This window comes from Nilaparvata lugens, chromosome 13 (genome assembly GCF_014356525.2).
Source record: "Nilaparvata lugens isolate BPH chromosome 13, ASM1435652v1, whole genome shotgun sequence".
Lineage (NCBI taxonomy): Eukaryota > Metazoa > Arthropoda > Insecta > Hemiptera > Delphacidae > Nilaparvata > Nilaparvata lugens.
The window spans coordinates 1879800-1892435 of NC_052516.1; the positions used below are offsets into that span (position 1 = coordinate 1879800).

The 12636-nt window shown below is 34.3% G+C and overlaps 1 protein-coding gene across 5 annotated transcripts in view; it reads left to right on the forward strand.

Annotated features, from left to right (window-relative positions):
- LOC111046749 (regulating synaptic membrane exocytosis protein 2) overlaps nucleotides 1-12636 on the forward strand; it is a 167519-nt gene that overhangs the window by 50027 nt on the left and 104856 nt on the right. For all 5 annotated transcript variants that reach the window (XM_039439563.1, XM_039439560.1, XM_039439562.1 and 2 more), the window contains exon 4: nucleotides 10095-10462. In XM_039439563.1, coding sequence (XP_039295497.1) covers nucleotides 10095-10462 — 368 coding nt within the window. The remainder of the gene's footprint in view (nucleotides 1-10094; nucleotides 10463-12636) is intronic.

Genomic DNA, 12636 nt, shown 5'->3' on the forward strand with positions numbered 1-12636 from the left:
TAAACAATTCCTTGTTTCATTTATGGTAATTCCTTTCAATCCATTCTTTTTCCCATCATCCTGTAATTTTAATTCACCTTTCCTCTTATTTTTCATCTAATACTCTTGATTTCGGCTCATTATAACTCATTAGGCTTGCAACAATAAACATTTTTGTAATATTAAATTTCCAATTATCAATAATAGATTCTTTTAATAATAACAATATAATATTTTCCATCCTATCTACAACACAGTCTTTTATTAATATCACAGCCATTATTACTAACATTAAACACCATATCCAAACATTTATCATCTTTTCAATAGCATAATATCCAGGTACTTTCACTTTCTTAATATTATTTTTTAATTCTTCCAGTCTTATTAGCCACCGTTTATCCTTTATCAAACTCAATACGTAGTCCATTTCGTTGTTGCCCATGCATGAATCCGTAATAGTCCTTCTAATAGCTTCATTTTTATCCCATTCATTCGATCCATTTTGCCGGTCACATCGCTGATTGTAGCCTTTAAAACGTATGTGCCGCGGATGCATGCCTTCGGTCCGCTCCTGTCCTCCTCGGTGTCGGTCCGGTGTCCTCTTCGGGCGCTTGAACCGTGCATGCGGCTTCCATCGGCGCGCGCGGTTCCTCCGTTTCTTCCGCCTCCGGGCCTTACGATGCATGCTCCTCTCCCGAATGCCGTCCTCTCCGTCCTTATGTCGGCCGTCCGGTGTCCTCGGGCGCCTCCGTCTCCGGGCCTTGCGATGGTCGCTCCTCTTATCCTGGATGCCGTCCTCCCTGGTGTCGTCCTCTTGATCCTCTATCTTGGGGTCCTCTGTCTGCTTCGGTGGTGTCCATTGATAGGCGGTTGTAGGTTCAGTGCACGGATCTGTTACATTTTTAATTTGTTCTGTATCCACCAACTCCTTGATTATAGCATGATCCTGGTGGCTGTTGCTGTTCTCCGGGCGGTGAGGGATCTTCGGTAGGGAACAGGATGCTTAGTAGGGATTGATGCTCGCGGCTGGTTTTTGGTGCATGGTGGGCGGCGGTTTTTTGTGGTAGGCTGTCTTGTATGGGCTCCTGTGTGTCTGGTGGTGGGTTATCTTGTGTTTTTTGTTTATTTAATCCTGTTGCATGTGCTAAAGTATAATTTGTGCTTACTTGTTGAGGTGGCGGTTTATAATTTCTGTTGTAATTGTTCTGAGTGTGATTATTATTTGTGTTAAATCGATCACGGCCATAATAATAATTTCTTTCATAGGTTTGCTGTGGATAATGGTTTGTTTGACGATTCTGAAAACTTCTATTATTCCAGCTGTTATTTTGATTATGATTATAGCGGCGTTTAAATTGAGGGGTAGATCGTGAGCAATCATATGGTACTGATTCATAATTTTGGCTGTTATACTGATTAAAATTTTGAGTTATGTTGATTTTGTGCGTATCTCTGGTCTGAACGGTGGTTTGATATGGCCATTGCAGACTGTATGCCATATAAATGATTTATCAGCTGCTTACAATCAGTAATGGGTTGTGTGGCGAGTGCCATTCTAACTTGATACGGTAGCTTCTTTAAAATAATACTTGCTAATGCCGATTCATTAATGGGCTCGCTCAATTGAGAATTTTTAAACTGTAGGGCAGTGACGAAAGTGGTACATGCACCGTCTAAGTTAGGGTTGAAATCGCATGATATAATGTCCGCTAGCACGTCCAACTGTTTACTTCTGCTCCAATACTGTTCCAGGAAGACAGCTACAAACTCATCCAATGATGTAAATTCATGGGCTCTACTCCGAAAGAACATCAGGGGTTCGCCAATCAATAAACTAGTCAAACGAAGACGCCAAAAATTCCAAGAGGTGGGTGTTAATGATTGAATTAGTTTTATCTGATCTATAAATTCTTAGGTTGGAGATAGCGGTCTGTATTGTCAAAACGGCCTAATTCATTGAAACTGTGTAGTGAATCAAACGTTGCTATGGGAATAGGCTCTATATTCTCGTGCGGAAATTGATGTATTTGACCTTCAAGTTGTACTATGTTTTGATTGTATCAGAATTTGGGTGAGCTATTTCATGAATTTGCGAAGTGTTTTGTGCTGGTAGGTTATCTATTCTTTCGTTTAACTCACAAGTGACAGTATCTATTTTTGCTGTTAAATCGGTTGTAATTAGTTCTTGATTTTCAGCGGTAGATGCTGATATTGTGTCCGCAGTTTCCTTACCCGTTCTTACCGATGTATCCTTCAATGATTCCCGCATTTCCTTCATTTCCGCCTTCAAGTCCTTCATTACCATGGTCATTGTTTTTTCTAAACTATTAGAAAATGACTTGATCATCCCCTCTACTATAACCCTCCTTATTGCTTCTTGGGAGACATTTAACGGTTTATTACTGTTCACAGGATTCTTGGCGGTGATTGAAGATATCTGGGCGTTGGACTCCATCGCGCCCCCCTCAGCGTCGATCTCCGCTACTATCGCCGTCTGCAGTGTGTCTGCTACCTTACTTTGCGTGGACGAAAAGAGACTCATATTTTAAAAATGGATTAAGTGTCAAGTGTTTGTTAAAAAAAGTGAAAGTTTTGGCCAACAAGGCATTAATAAGGACACAAATGAGGATAGGCCTATGGACATTACAAGCCAGGTAACCTATTTATTACTTAAGCTCTTATAATATAATAATACTATTCATTGATTTCTGACTAGCAGTTTAGGCCCATAAAATATAATAGCTCTCTCTATAAAATATATTTTTTACAGTACTAATAATATAAAATTTTCTTTAAAACATATAATTCTTCTTATTTAAAGCTATTGATTCCCCAAAAAGTAATACAAATTTTCCTTCGCCAGTTTTCTTCACAGCTCGTATAAGTTATCTATAATTTTCAATATGGTTATTGACCTAATTTCAAATAATTATTCAATGAGCTTGGCTCTCATCATCAGTCCCACGTTGGTACGACATGTCTTTCTGTCACGTTATTCTTTATATTTAAATAACGATTAGCCTCCTGCTTGGCATCAGTCGGTAAAGCATGAGATTTGGTATAATTAGGTCGTGGTTTTCTAATAGTATTCAGTCTTAAAAAATCTTGATAGGCCTAGATATGGGCTTCTCCTATAACTCTTGTAATTCAATAAATAATAAATATATATATAAAAATGATACTTATACTATAGTGTTGAGGAATAAAAAATAATTGCACACCATGAAAATTCACACATATATTACACAAATAATGCAAAGATCAATCGAGGCAAAAAATATATATAGAGCGATAAAAAATATAATATAAAAAATAGAACAATATTTGAAATCAATAAAAATATCACAGGCTAAACTTTATATTCTAGATTTGTGGCACGAATCATTACCATGTGCCTTTATCTTGAAATCGTATGCATTCTTTTGCATGTAGCTGTGACATGTACTTGCTAATACTTGTCGGCTTGGATAATTCAATCAAAAATATGTGCTCTAAGATCAGCTTGATAAATTAGCCACTAATAATCCAAATATATATATATATTAAAATCTCTAGTACTTAGTAGATTTCTTTGTATCGAATATATATTTTTATCTCAGGGTGCAAGATTCGGCACCTGACGGAAATAGGTAGAGCCATTCATCTAGTGAATTAGAACTATGATAAATTATCGCAAATTGTATTGCAAAAATTTAAATATTGTATGCATACGTTTGATAGCCTAGATTTCGTACTTCTTTGATTTAATAGAATTTCTAAAAATATTGATCTATATATTTTTCTTTCAATTAAATACCTTTAATACTAATTTTTACTTGCGCAAGTATTACTCTTATTAATTTCTCAATTTATAATAACCCTTTCGGCGAGCTAGCTTTGATCATCAGATTATTTCGAAGCACTAGGGCGCCCATCACTAAATTCAAATTTAATCACTCACGTGTCGAAAATCTTCTTGTAAGCCGCCGATGTCGATCCAACTCCATGCGGTCCGGGAATATGGTAGCCGGAATCGTCTCCTCCAAGGGGTTATAAATTTAATTAAAAATGAAAATGACTTCTGCTTCACAATAGCATCACGAAGTCTTTTAAGAAATTAAATAATTTACTTTAACTTTAACTTTTACAAAATCATTAGTAAGGTACTTCGCTCTAAAATATTTGGGGTCCTCTTATGGTGGCATTTGGCTGGCGAGTGCTGGTTCTTCCTTTTCAAGTTTTACAGATCCTCTTTCCGACTTTCAAATTAGCATAAAATTTAAATATCTCAATCCTCCGCCATTAAATTCAAATAGATCTTACAAAGAATGCCAAAATATTGCTTAGATTATATGATTAATAATTTCTTTGCATTCGAGCCATATTGATAACATAGATTACACAAATTTTTACACAAGATCTAGTACATTTATATAAATATATATAAATATTTTTGAATTGGCCTACAGTTGCCGCCCATTAACTGCCGTTTTACTATTGGTGCATGCAAATTTTTATTAGGTATTCATGCGCCTGGTAACTCTTATTTCCTGAATACATTAAATTATTTTTATTTGGTTTTTTATTTATGCCCTTTGCATGCTAGTTAATATTCTATATATTAATATTAATTCCATGCTAACTAATAATTAGCCACGTGGACGGGTGTTTTTTCACATTGCACACCATCCGAATGCAATAAAGCTCTGCCAAGGGGTTTTGGTCAGATTCTACGTTCTTCGGTTTGATCGATCTCTAGGTCACCGATCTGTGAATACATCTACCTAACCTCAATCTTCAAATATTTTATAAATAATCTATTTATGAGTAGTAAACTTCCTTCAAATCCTTTTTAAGTTCTTGTACCATTTAGCCAGAACAAGCTGATGCTATCTAATCTTGTTTATTATCTGCTTGGCGATATTAGCCAATTACTTTATTTTTAGACCTATTACTATTTCTGTTAGGGTTTTTCATCTACCCAGATTTAAATATGTTACAATATTTAACCGTTTTTCTAGACGAAAATATTTTTAAAATCTTCCTCTACAATTTTTGTTTCATGACATTTTCCTCTAAAACGCATATTTTTCAGATATAACCATAGAGAAACAGTAGCGTAAGTAGATATCCCATGGTATAGGGAATTCATGTCGCAGCTTTTACTGTTATCTCAAGCCGGTTACTGTCGATTATTGTCAATTTTTACTGTTTTGTTGGGGTGATAGTGTATTAACGGCAAAATTTAAGAGACTAACAGCGTCACACAGCTGCATAGGAAAGAAGAACTACGTGGACTATCGGCTTGGGATAACAGTAAAAGTTGCGACATAACGTTTGAAAATTGAACTTGAACGTTTTACAGTAGAAACTTAACCTATTTTTTGGACATTTTATTAATTTATCAAAATTTGGGAACGGAATAGATTTGGACCAAGCCTGTTGTTCCTTCCTAATCATATTTATATAATTTGTGATTCTGTCCACGAATAAATAAATAAATAACCGCCCTATACCATGGGTTATCTACTTATGCTATCATTTCTCTATGTTATAACCTTCAAAAGCCTAAAAAAAACGTTTTTTCTAAATTTGTTCAAATTTCATCCCATTATAACTTTTTTGTGCAAGAGATACAGGGAAATTTTAAATCTATGAAATTTAGAGCGTTTTTTAAACTTTGGAACGATATATCTTCATGCGCTGTACGTCAAAAAATGAGTTCTCCAGCGCCCTCCAAGGAAAACCCTGCAAGATTTCTGGTGCGTTTTTCCATACGCATGAGGTAACAAGCTAGAACTATAAAATCGATTTTTTCATGACTACTTCAAGATGAAGACTTGCAGATGGTCTCAATTTCTTCGTTACAACAAGACGAATAAGAATATTGATGATGGAAACAACGAGAATATTCGACATCATTGGAAAATACAGGATGGCGATCATTATTAACAGAAATTTTAATATCGTTCGTTATTCAGTTATTCTGAGAGATATCGGACTGGTTTTAACACCAAAATGTCAAAAATCTACCAAACAAGAATGTTCGAGGGAATCATCCCATTTCGACAACTCTTTCCATTATTTATTCAACTTCAAAAACTTGAAACATAAGTTACATTTTTCTGGGACAATATTTTACTTTCCACTCTGTATATGTATTCGCAGTAAAAAAACACTAGTATTATTGGCACAGTGTTGTATAATATTTCCAAAGCTTCAAAATGACATCTGGTTGGAGACTGTAAGTCCATATTTTACGGCTGGAGCGTCATCGGAAAAAAGTTTTTTTGGAGACTTATCTAAAGAACAGTTCTCACCCATTCCGTTATCAAAAAAAATTTAAGACAAGTAGAAGTTTGATTGTATTGGGAGGTGGCTGAAATGTTTCATCGATAAGGTGTAATGTTTGTCGATAAATGAGGTGTAATGTAGTCGGGCAATAATGAGTGAACAATAGGAACGAACTAGCTGCATGTGAATAAGAGAAGATGGGGAGCTGTAGCATAGATATAAATACAGATAAAGCTAAAATTTATCTCTTTCCTGTATAGGGCTACTTGTAATATAAATAGAAAGAAAAATAAAAATCTCAGTACCCTTTTTTATTATTTATGAATGATTTAATCACAATTTTATGGAATGAACTAATTGCATGTCACATACTATCATACCACATTCTGATAACAATCTCTACAATGTTTTAATAAACATCTCTACAATTTAAGTTTTCAGCTGTGAATAACAAATAGTGAGTAGGTTTTTGATTTTGTATTCAAATTTTTTAAATAAGTGCAATATTTCTAAAGTTTTTAATTTATTGTGATACATTCTGTAATTTATTTAGAGTATAAAATCAACCTTCAAAATTCAAAATTTTAAATCATCATTCTTGGACCGAAAATCAAGTGACAAATCAGTGTGTGATTACATAACCTTATCTTTTGGACAACATTAACATTTTATCAAAATTTTTGGAGAGAAATAGTACAGGCTCAGCCTAGTTTTTCCTCCAATGTCATAATTGTATTATGATTATAGTATTTTATACAATAAATGAATAAATAAAAATAAATAAATGTCATGTATTTGATAAATGGAGTGTTTGGTTTAAAATAGATCCTAGTTCAAGGACTTAATCGTCCAGTTTGAGAAATGAATGGTTCAAGTATGGGTGGATATAAGTAATTACTCCTGTGTGGATTACTTACATTTATTGTTTAATATAATCAATGACCCACTTCCTTATGTGTAGTAAAATAATTTGAAAAGGGTACTGAGATCCTTATTTTTCTTTCTATTTATAAAGCTAAAATTCTCTTTTCAACAAAGTTCAAATACATTGACGAGCTGTGATAGCCATATTCAAGTGTTGGACATTAAGAAAATCTCAACCCAGTTATGGCTTTCAAAAACTAGAACGATAAAGCAGTTTTTACAGCTCTAGAGGAAGATGACAGTGAATGTGTGAACATTGCGCCCAATCTTTGAAAAAGACAATGACGATGTTGGAATTCAATACAAAAGACGTTGAGAGGAATTGTGATTCTTATGAACAAGATGTAGAGTATTGGATAGATTTCAACAAAATACTGTTGTAGAAGTGAGGTGTGAAGCTTGTATAGAGATTGAATGGAAAAGTGAAATAGTTTTGAGAAATTTCAAGATGTGATCGAAACAGATCAAATCGACAAAATTTAGAAGTAGGACACAAAAAGAGAGAGCTTAGTTGGAGAAGAGATACGAAACATTGATTATACTTTCATAATATTCGTATAACTTATACAACTTACAAATAAAAATATTAATCTCAATACCCTTTTAAATTGTTTTGTCACAACATTTTCAGACATCAAGGCCATTTTTATTTTTATTCATATTAAAAGTAGCCCTAAAGAAAAAGACTCATACAACTCACAAATGAAACATACTAATCTTGTAATAGCAAAAAATTATTCTTCTCTTACTATATCTTCTTCTATATTAGATAGTCTGATTCATAACACTTTGTAATTGACTCCAATTTGCGAACAAAGTCCAGTCACTTGTTCACAAAGGCCTATCTTGTTCACTTGTAACTTGTCTTTCTACATTTTTGAGAATATTTAGTATGAATTTTGAGTAGATAAATTTGATTTTTTTGTTGGAGAGAATGCCGATACATTTCAAAAATACCTTCAACCGAAAATCAAATCATTCTTTGCTACATGGAATGCTCATAACATCATATTAAAACACTTTCTCTCGTACAATAAATTATTGCAATATACAAGAACAAACCCCTCACAACTATTTCTACAAAGAAACTCTTCAAAAACTTCTCATTTCTTCACAAAAATCTCTCCTCAGAATCCATTTCAATTTATTAGAAACCCGAATAGTTGTACATTCTTTCATTCTTCTCCTTTATCAATTTCCATTGTCTACATCTTCCGCAATAGTTTCAAAGCATTTCCATTTCATCTGAAAATGAAAATCGTTTTCTCTTGTCGTAAGTTCTTCCTCTAAGATCAACCTGCTACTAGAAGTTTGTTGTTAGGATGCCGAAGTTTTCCCAAAGTTTGTATATTGCGAAAATTCTTGGAGAAATGAGTGATATTGCTGAGGAATTCGTTGAGTTGTATCTTTGAGAAAAGTTGTTTGATATTGAGATTGCTGAATACTTTGTATTGTTTTGTCGGATTTTGTGTTGAGTAGATGATATGAATTCTTTTATCCAGTCAAAAGTGTTTTTGAATGAATTGGAAATGAGACTCATAAGTAGTAGTATTGAACGACTCAAGACAAATATCTATACGGTACTCATAGTATTCTTCATTTCAATAACTGGGAATACCTCTAAATTTCAGGTCATTCAATCTTTTAATAAGGTTAACTTCAATTGAACACTACTATGAATTCTACTATCGATTCTCAATAGTAAAGAGCAAAATTCTACTTTATTGATTCATACAATAAAGGCCGTTTGTGCAGTCAAAGCTTAAAATGAATTTAATCAGCTGGTGTAGCATTTTAATCAAAATGATCAACGATTATTATAAAATTGATTAAAAATTTAATCAAAATGTAACACATTATAACAAACGAGACTTGATACGGATTTTATCCAGTTTAAAATTAGATTTAGTTTGAACTGTCCTGTGCAAACGTCCCTAAGTACGTTATCGAAATGATAGGGAGAGAAAAATAAGGTATATCTTTGTGCTATTCCTTTCCCAAATTTAGATAAGGTTACACAACTCTTGTAGTAGTTGTTCACTTCACAGAATTTTCAGTCCTTAATTTATTTTCACGAAGTAGATTTTCAAATTTTGTTGCTTTTGAAGGAATATTTCACATGATTATCACTAAAACATCGGAAATATTCACATATTGGAGGAATAATTTTGAAGGACCAAAAACAAACTTAATTCTGAATCCTGATTTCAAGTGTAATGGAATATTTTCAAATTTAGTTGCTTCAAAACCAAACATAGAAGCAATATTTCTTATTATTATCACTAAAATCGGAAATATTCACATATTAGAGGAATAATTTTTAAGGACCAAAAAACAAACTTAATTTTTAATCCTGAATTCTCAATATTGATTTCAAGTGTAATGGAACGTTTTTCGGAACGATAGCATAGTTCCCCTGCACTCGCTACTACAAGCCACACCCACTAAACGCTCTCATTGGCTGAAGATTTCTCGTCTTAATAGAGATGTTTTCTTGTCATTTTGTTGAACAATACTGATAGGCTTTTGGTGTCCCAATTTGTGAATGAATTTGTTATGATAATGATTTGGTCCATCGAGTAACAAGACAACAGAGTACAAGAAAATAGAACAGACATAATTATAGACTATTTTTTATTATGTATTGATCGATACAATAAGTACATCATCCAAATTGGAATTGCTATCATCTCTATTATCCTCCTTAGAAAGTACAAACAATATAAAATTATACAAAACTTGAAGAAGGTTGCCTCACATGGGCAAAGCCTGTTTGCGAGGAATAATTTCACTTTGAATTTGGAATTATGAAGTGTTAATATTTCTAGAATAAGTTATTGTTGAGAATTCCTTGATTCAGGATTTTTTGATACTCATTCAGGATCTAAATCCGTTTTCTATTTCCTTGTTTCCAGAGACGAACTAGAAACACTGATGCGCCAACAACAGGCAAAACAATTCTCAGGGCGCAACGACAGCCTCAGTTCAGAGCAATCCTCATCCATGGACTTCCACCACCCGCACCATCCTCAGCACCACCCTCCGCACCACCCCCAGGGCGGGCTCAGGGGGGTGCTGCTGCCTCCAACACCTTCAGTCCCCGGAGGCGGCAAGAAGCATCGCCGGCCTGGCTCGCAGAAGCGGACAGCGGCACCGTCGCAGCCCGGTCACCCATCCAGGGGCAGTACGCAGCAGCCGCCGCAGCATTCCATCTCTAGTTCGGATGACGAACTGAGGTCTACGCCTGAATACACCAGTTGCGAGGAGCATGATAGCGAAAAAGGTATTTGGAATGCGTTCAGGTTAATTTTCTTTGGTAGCCTATCAGTTACTAGGAATAATTCGAGCGGCAGTTATTAGAAATGATACTAGTTCTTGAAAATGTATTTAACATGATTTTATTCCTCTATTTTTCTATCATATTTCACAATAATCAATTATAACTTTCCTTGTTTTCTAGTCACGGTACTGGAAATAATTCAAAAACATATTACAAACAGTACTGATTCTAAAAATAGTATTAGATCACAGCCTTAAGGCTGTGCAAAGGCTAAAATAGCTATTCATGTATTAAGAGCGTTATGCGCGACTTTATCACTCGCGCAAAACAGTTATCACGCGACGCGAAGCGGAGGGTGATAATTTTGCAAGAGCGATAAAGAAGCATTACGCGCGAACTACATACAAAATTTTTTCTACAACTGCCCAAACCTGTTGAATTACTTATATCGGTGGAGTTACAATTACCGACTTTTAAGGTTAAGATCTGACTTTTTGGCGAGCTGCTTACAATCAGCTGATTAGGGAGCGTAAAGAAACTCTTCTGCGCATGCGCGAATGATTTGGGAGCGTAAAGTGAATCAACTGCGCATGCGCGGATGGTTAGCGAGCAAAAAAGGAGATTCTCCTCAGAAATAAGCTGTTTTACGAGGAGAATTGAGTGTGTAAATTCTTTCTTTACGCGCAGTTGTAGAAAAATAAACTTTCTATTCGTGATATTTTTCAAAGTTTTTCGATTTGTATATCATCAAGCTATCAAAATGAAAAGGTTTTCCCAGGAAAACATTTTTTTCATTACTTTTTGTGATATGAGCGACTGAAGTTCGAATTTTTGGGACAGAACAATTCAAATTCGGTACGATATAAATCCATGAGATTTAGAGGATGGATTCTTCATGGTATTGTTGATCTAGTAAAACAAAAAAATTTGGAAAATATCAATTTTTGGAAAAGATATTCAATCTACCAAAAATAACTCAACTAAAAGTTATTTTTGGTTATTTTTAGTAAATTGAATAACTATCTTAAAAACTGATATTTAAAGAACACTTTTGTTTTACTAGATCAACAATACCATGAAGAATCTATCCTCTAATTCTCATGGATTTACCATGATCTCTTACCGAATTTGAAATGTTCTGTCCCAAAAATTCAAACTTTAGGCGCTCATATCTCAAGAAGTAATGATCAGAAAAAATGTTATCCTGAGAAAACTTTTTCATTTTAATAGCTTGATATACAAATCAAAAAACTTTCAAAAATATCACGAGTAAAAAGTATATTTTTAGCTTTTGCACAGCCTTGAGTCACAAGGACGGGAAGGGGGCCTTTTGCAGGCAAGCATGATGTTTTCTTTGCAGGAATTTCTTGATTGTAGTTGACGAAACTTCCACCTGGAGCGCTAGAAGGCGGTTTTTTTTGTACCAGTTTTGCTGTTCCTATTTCGGAACTAGGGAACATACTTGACTGTGGAGAAAACATATGATTTTATTACAGTATAGTAAGCTGTAATGTGAATCATATGTTTGTTTGATACCGGCTTGATTTCATGGATGTGAAACAGCTGAAATTAAATGACTATGACAAAAAGGTATTTGGAATGTCTTCAGGTTGATTTTGATTTGTTTCTAGTTGAAAATTGTGTTATTGTTCAGGTTTTATGAACGATCTTACATAAATAGCATGACTAACCTCAAGAATTTTCTTCATAACTGATGACAATAATTAAATCGTTCATAAGGAAACAATTATGAGGTTGAGGAGAAATGAGTTTATCGTTTCCATCATGAATGTTAAAACCATGGATAGCCTACAAAGTTACATGAATGTTATACCTTACAAAACGCATCCAATTTGAAAAGCTTTTATCAAATCAAATGATAACAATATAGGAAACAGAATATTCTTAAAGCAAACTATCATAGCCACCTCTAATACAAGGCCCCGGCCTGCGATATTGCAACGTCGCAACGTAGGCCTAGAATCTAATACATGATTGGTGAAAAAGATCAGTTGGTATTTTTTTTAATCTTCAACACCAATCATGTATTAGATTCTAGGCCTACGCTGCGACGTTGCAATATCGTAGGCCGGGGCCTTGTATTAGAGGTGGCTATGAAACTATTCATAATGCTTTTGATGTATAATAACAATAATATCGAGGGACCTGACTGGCTC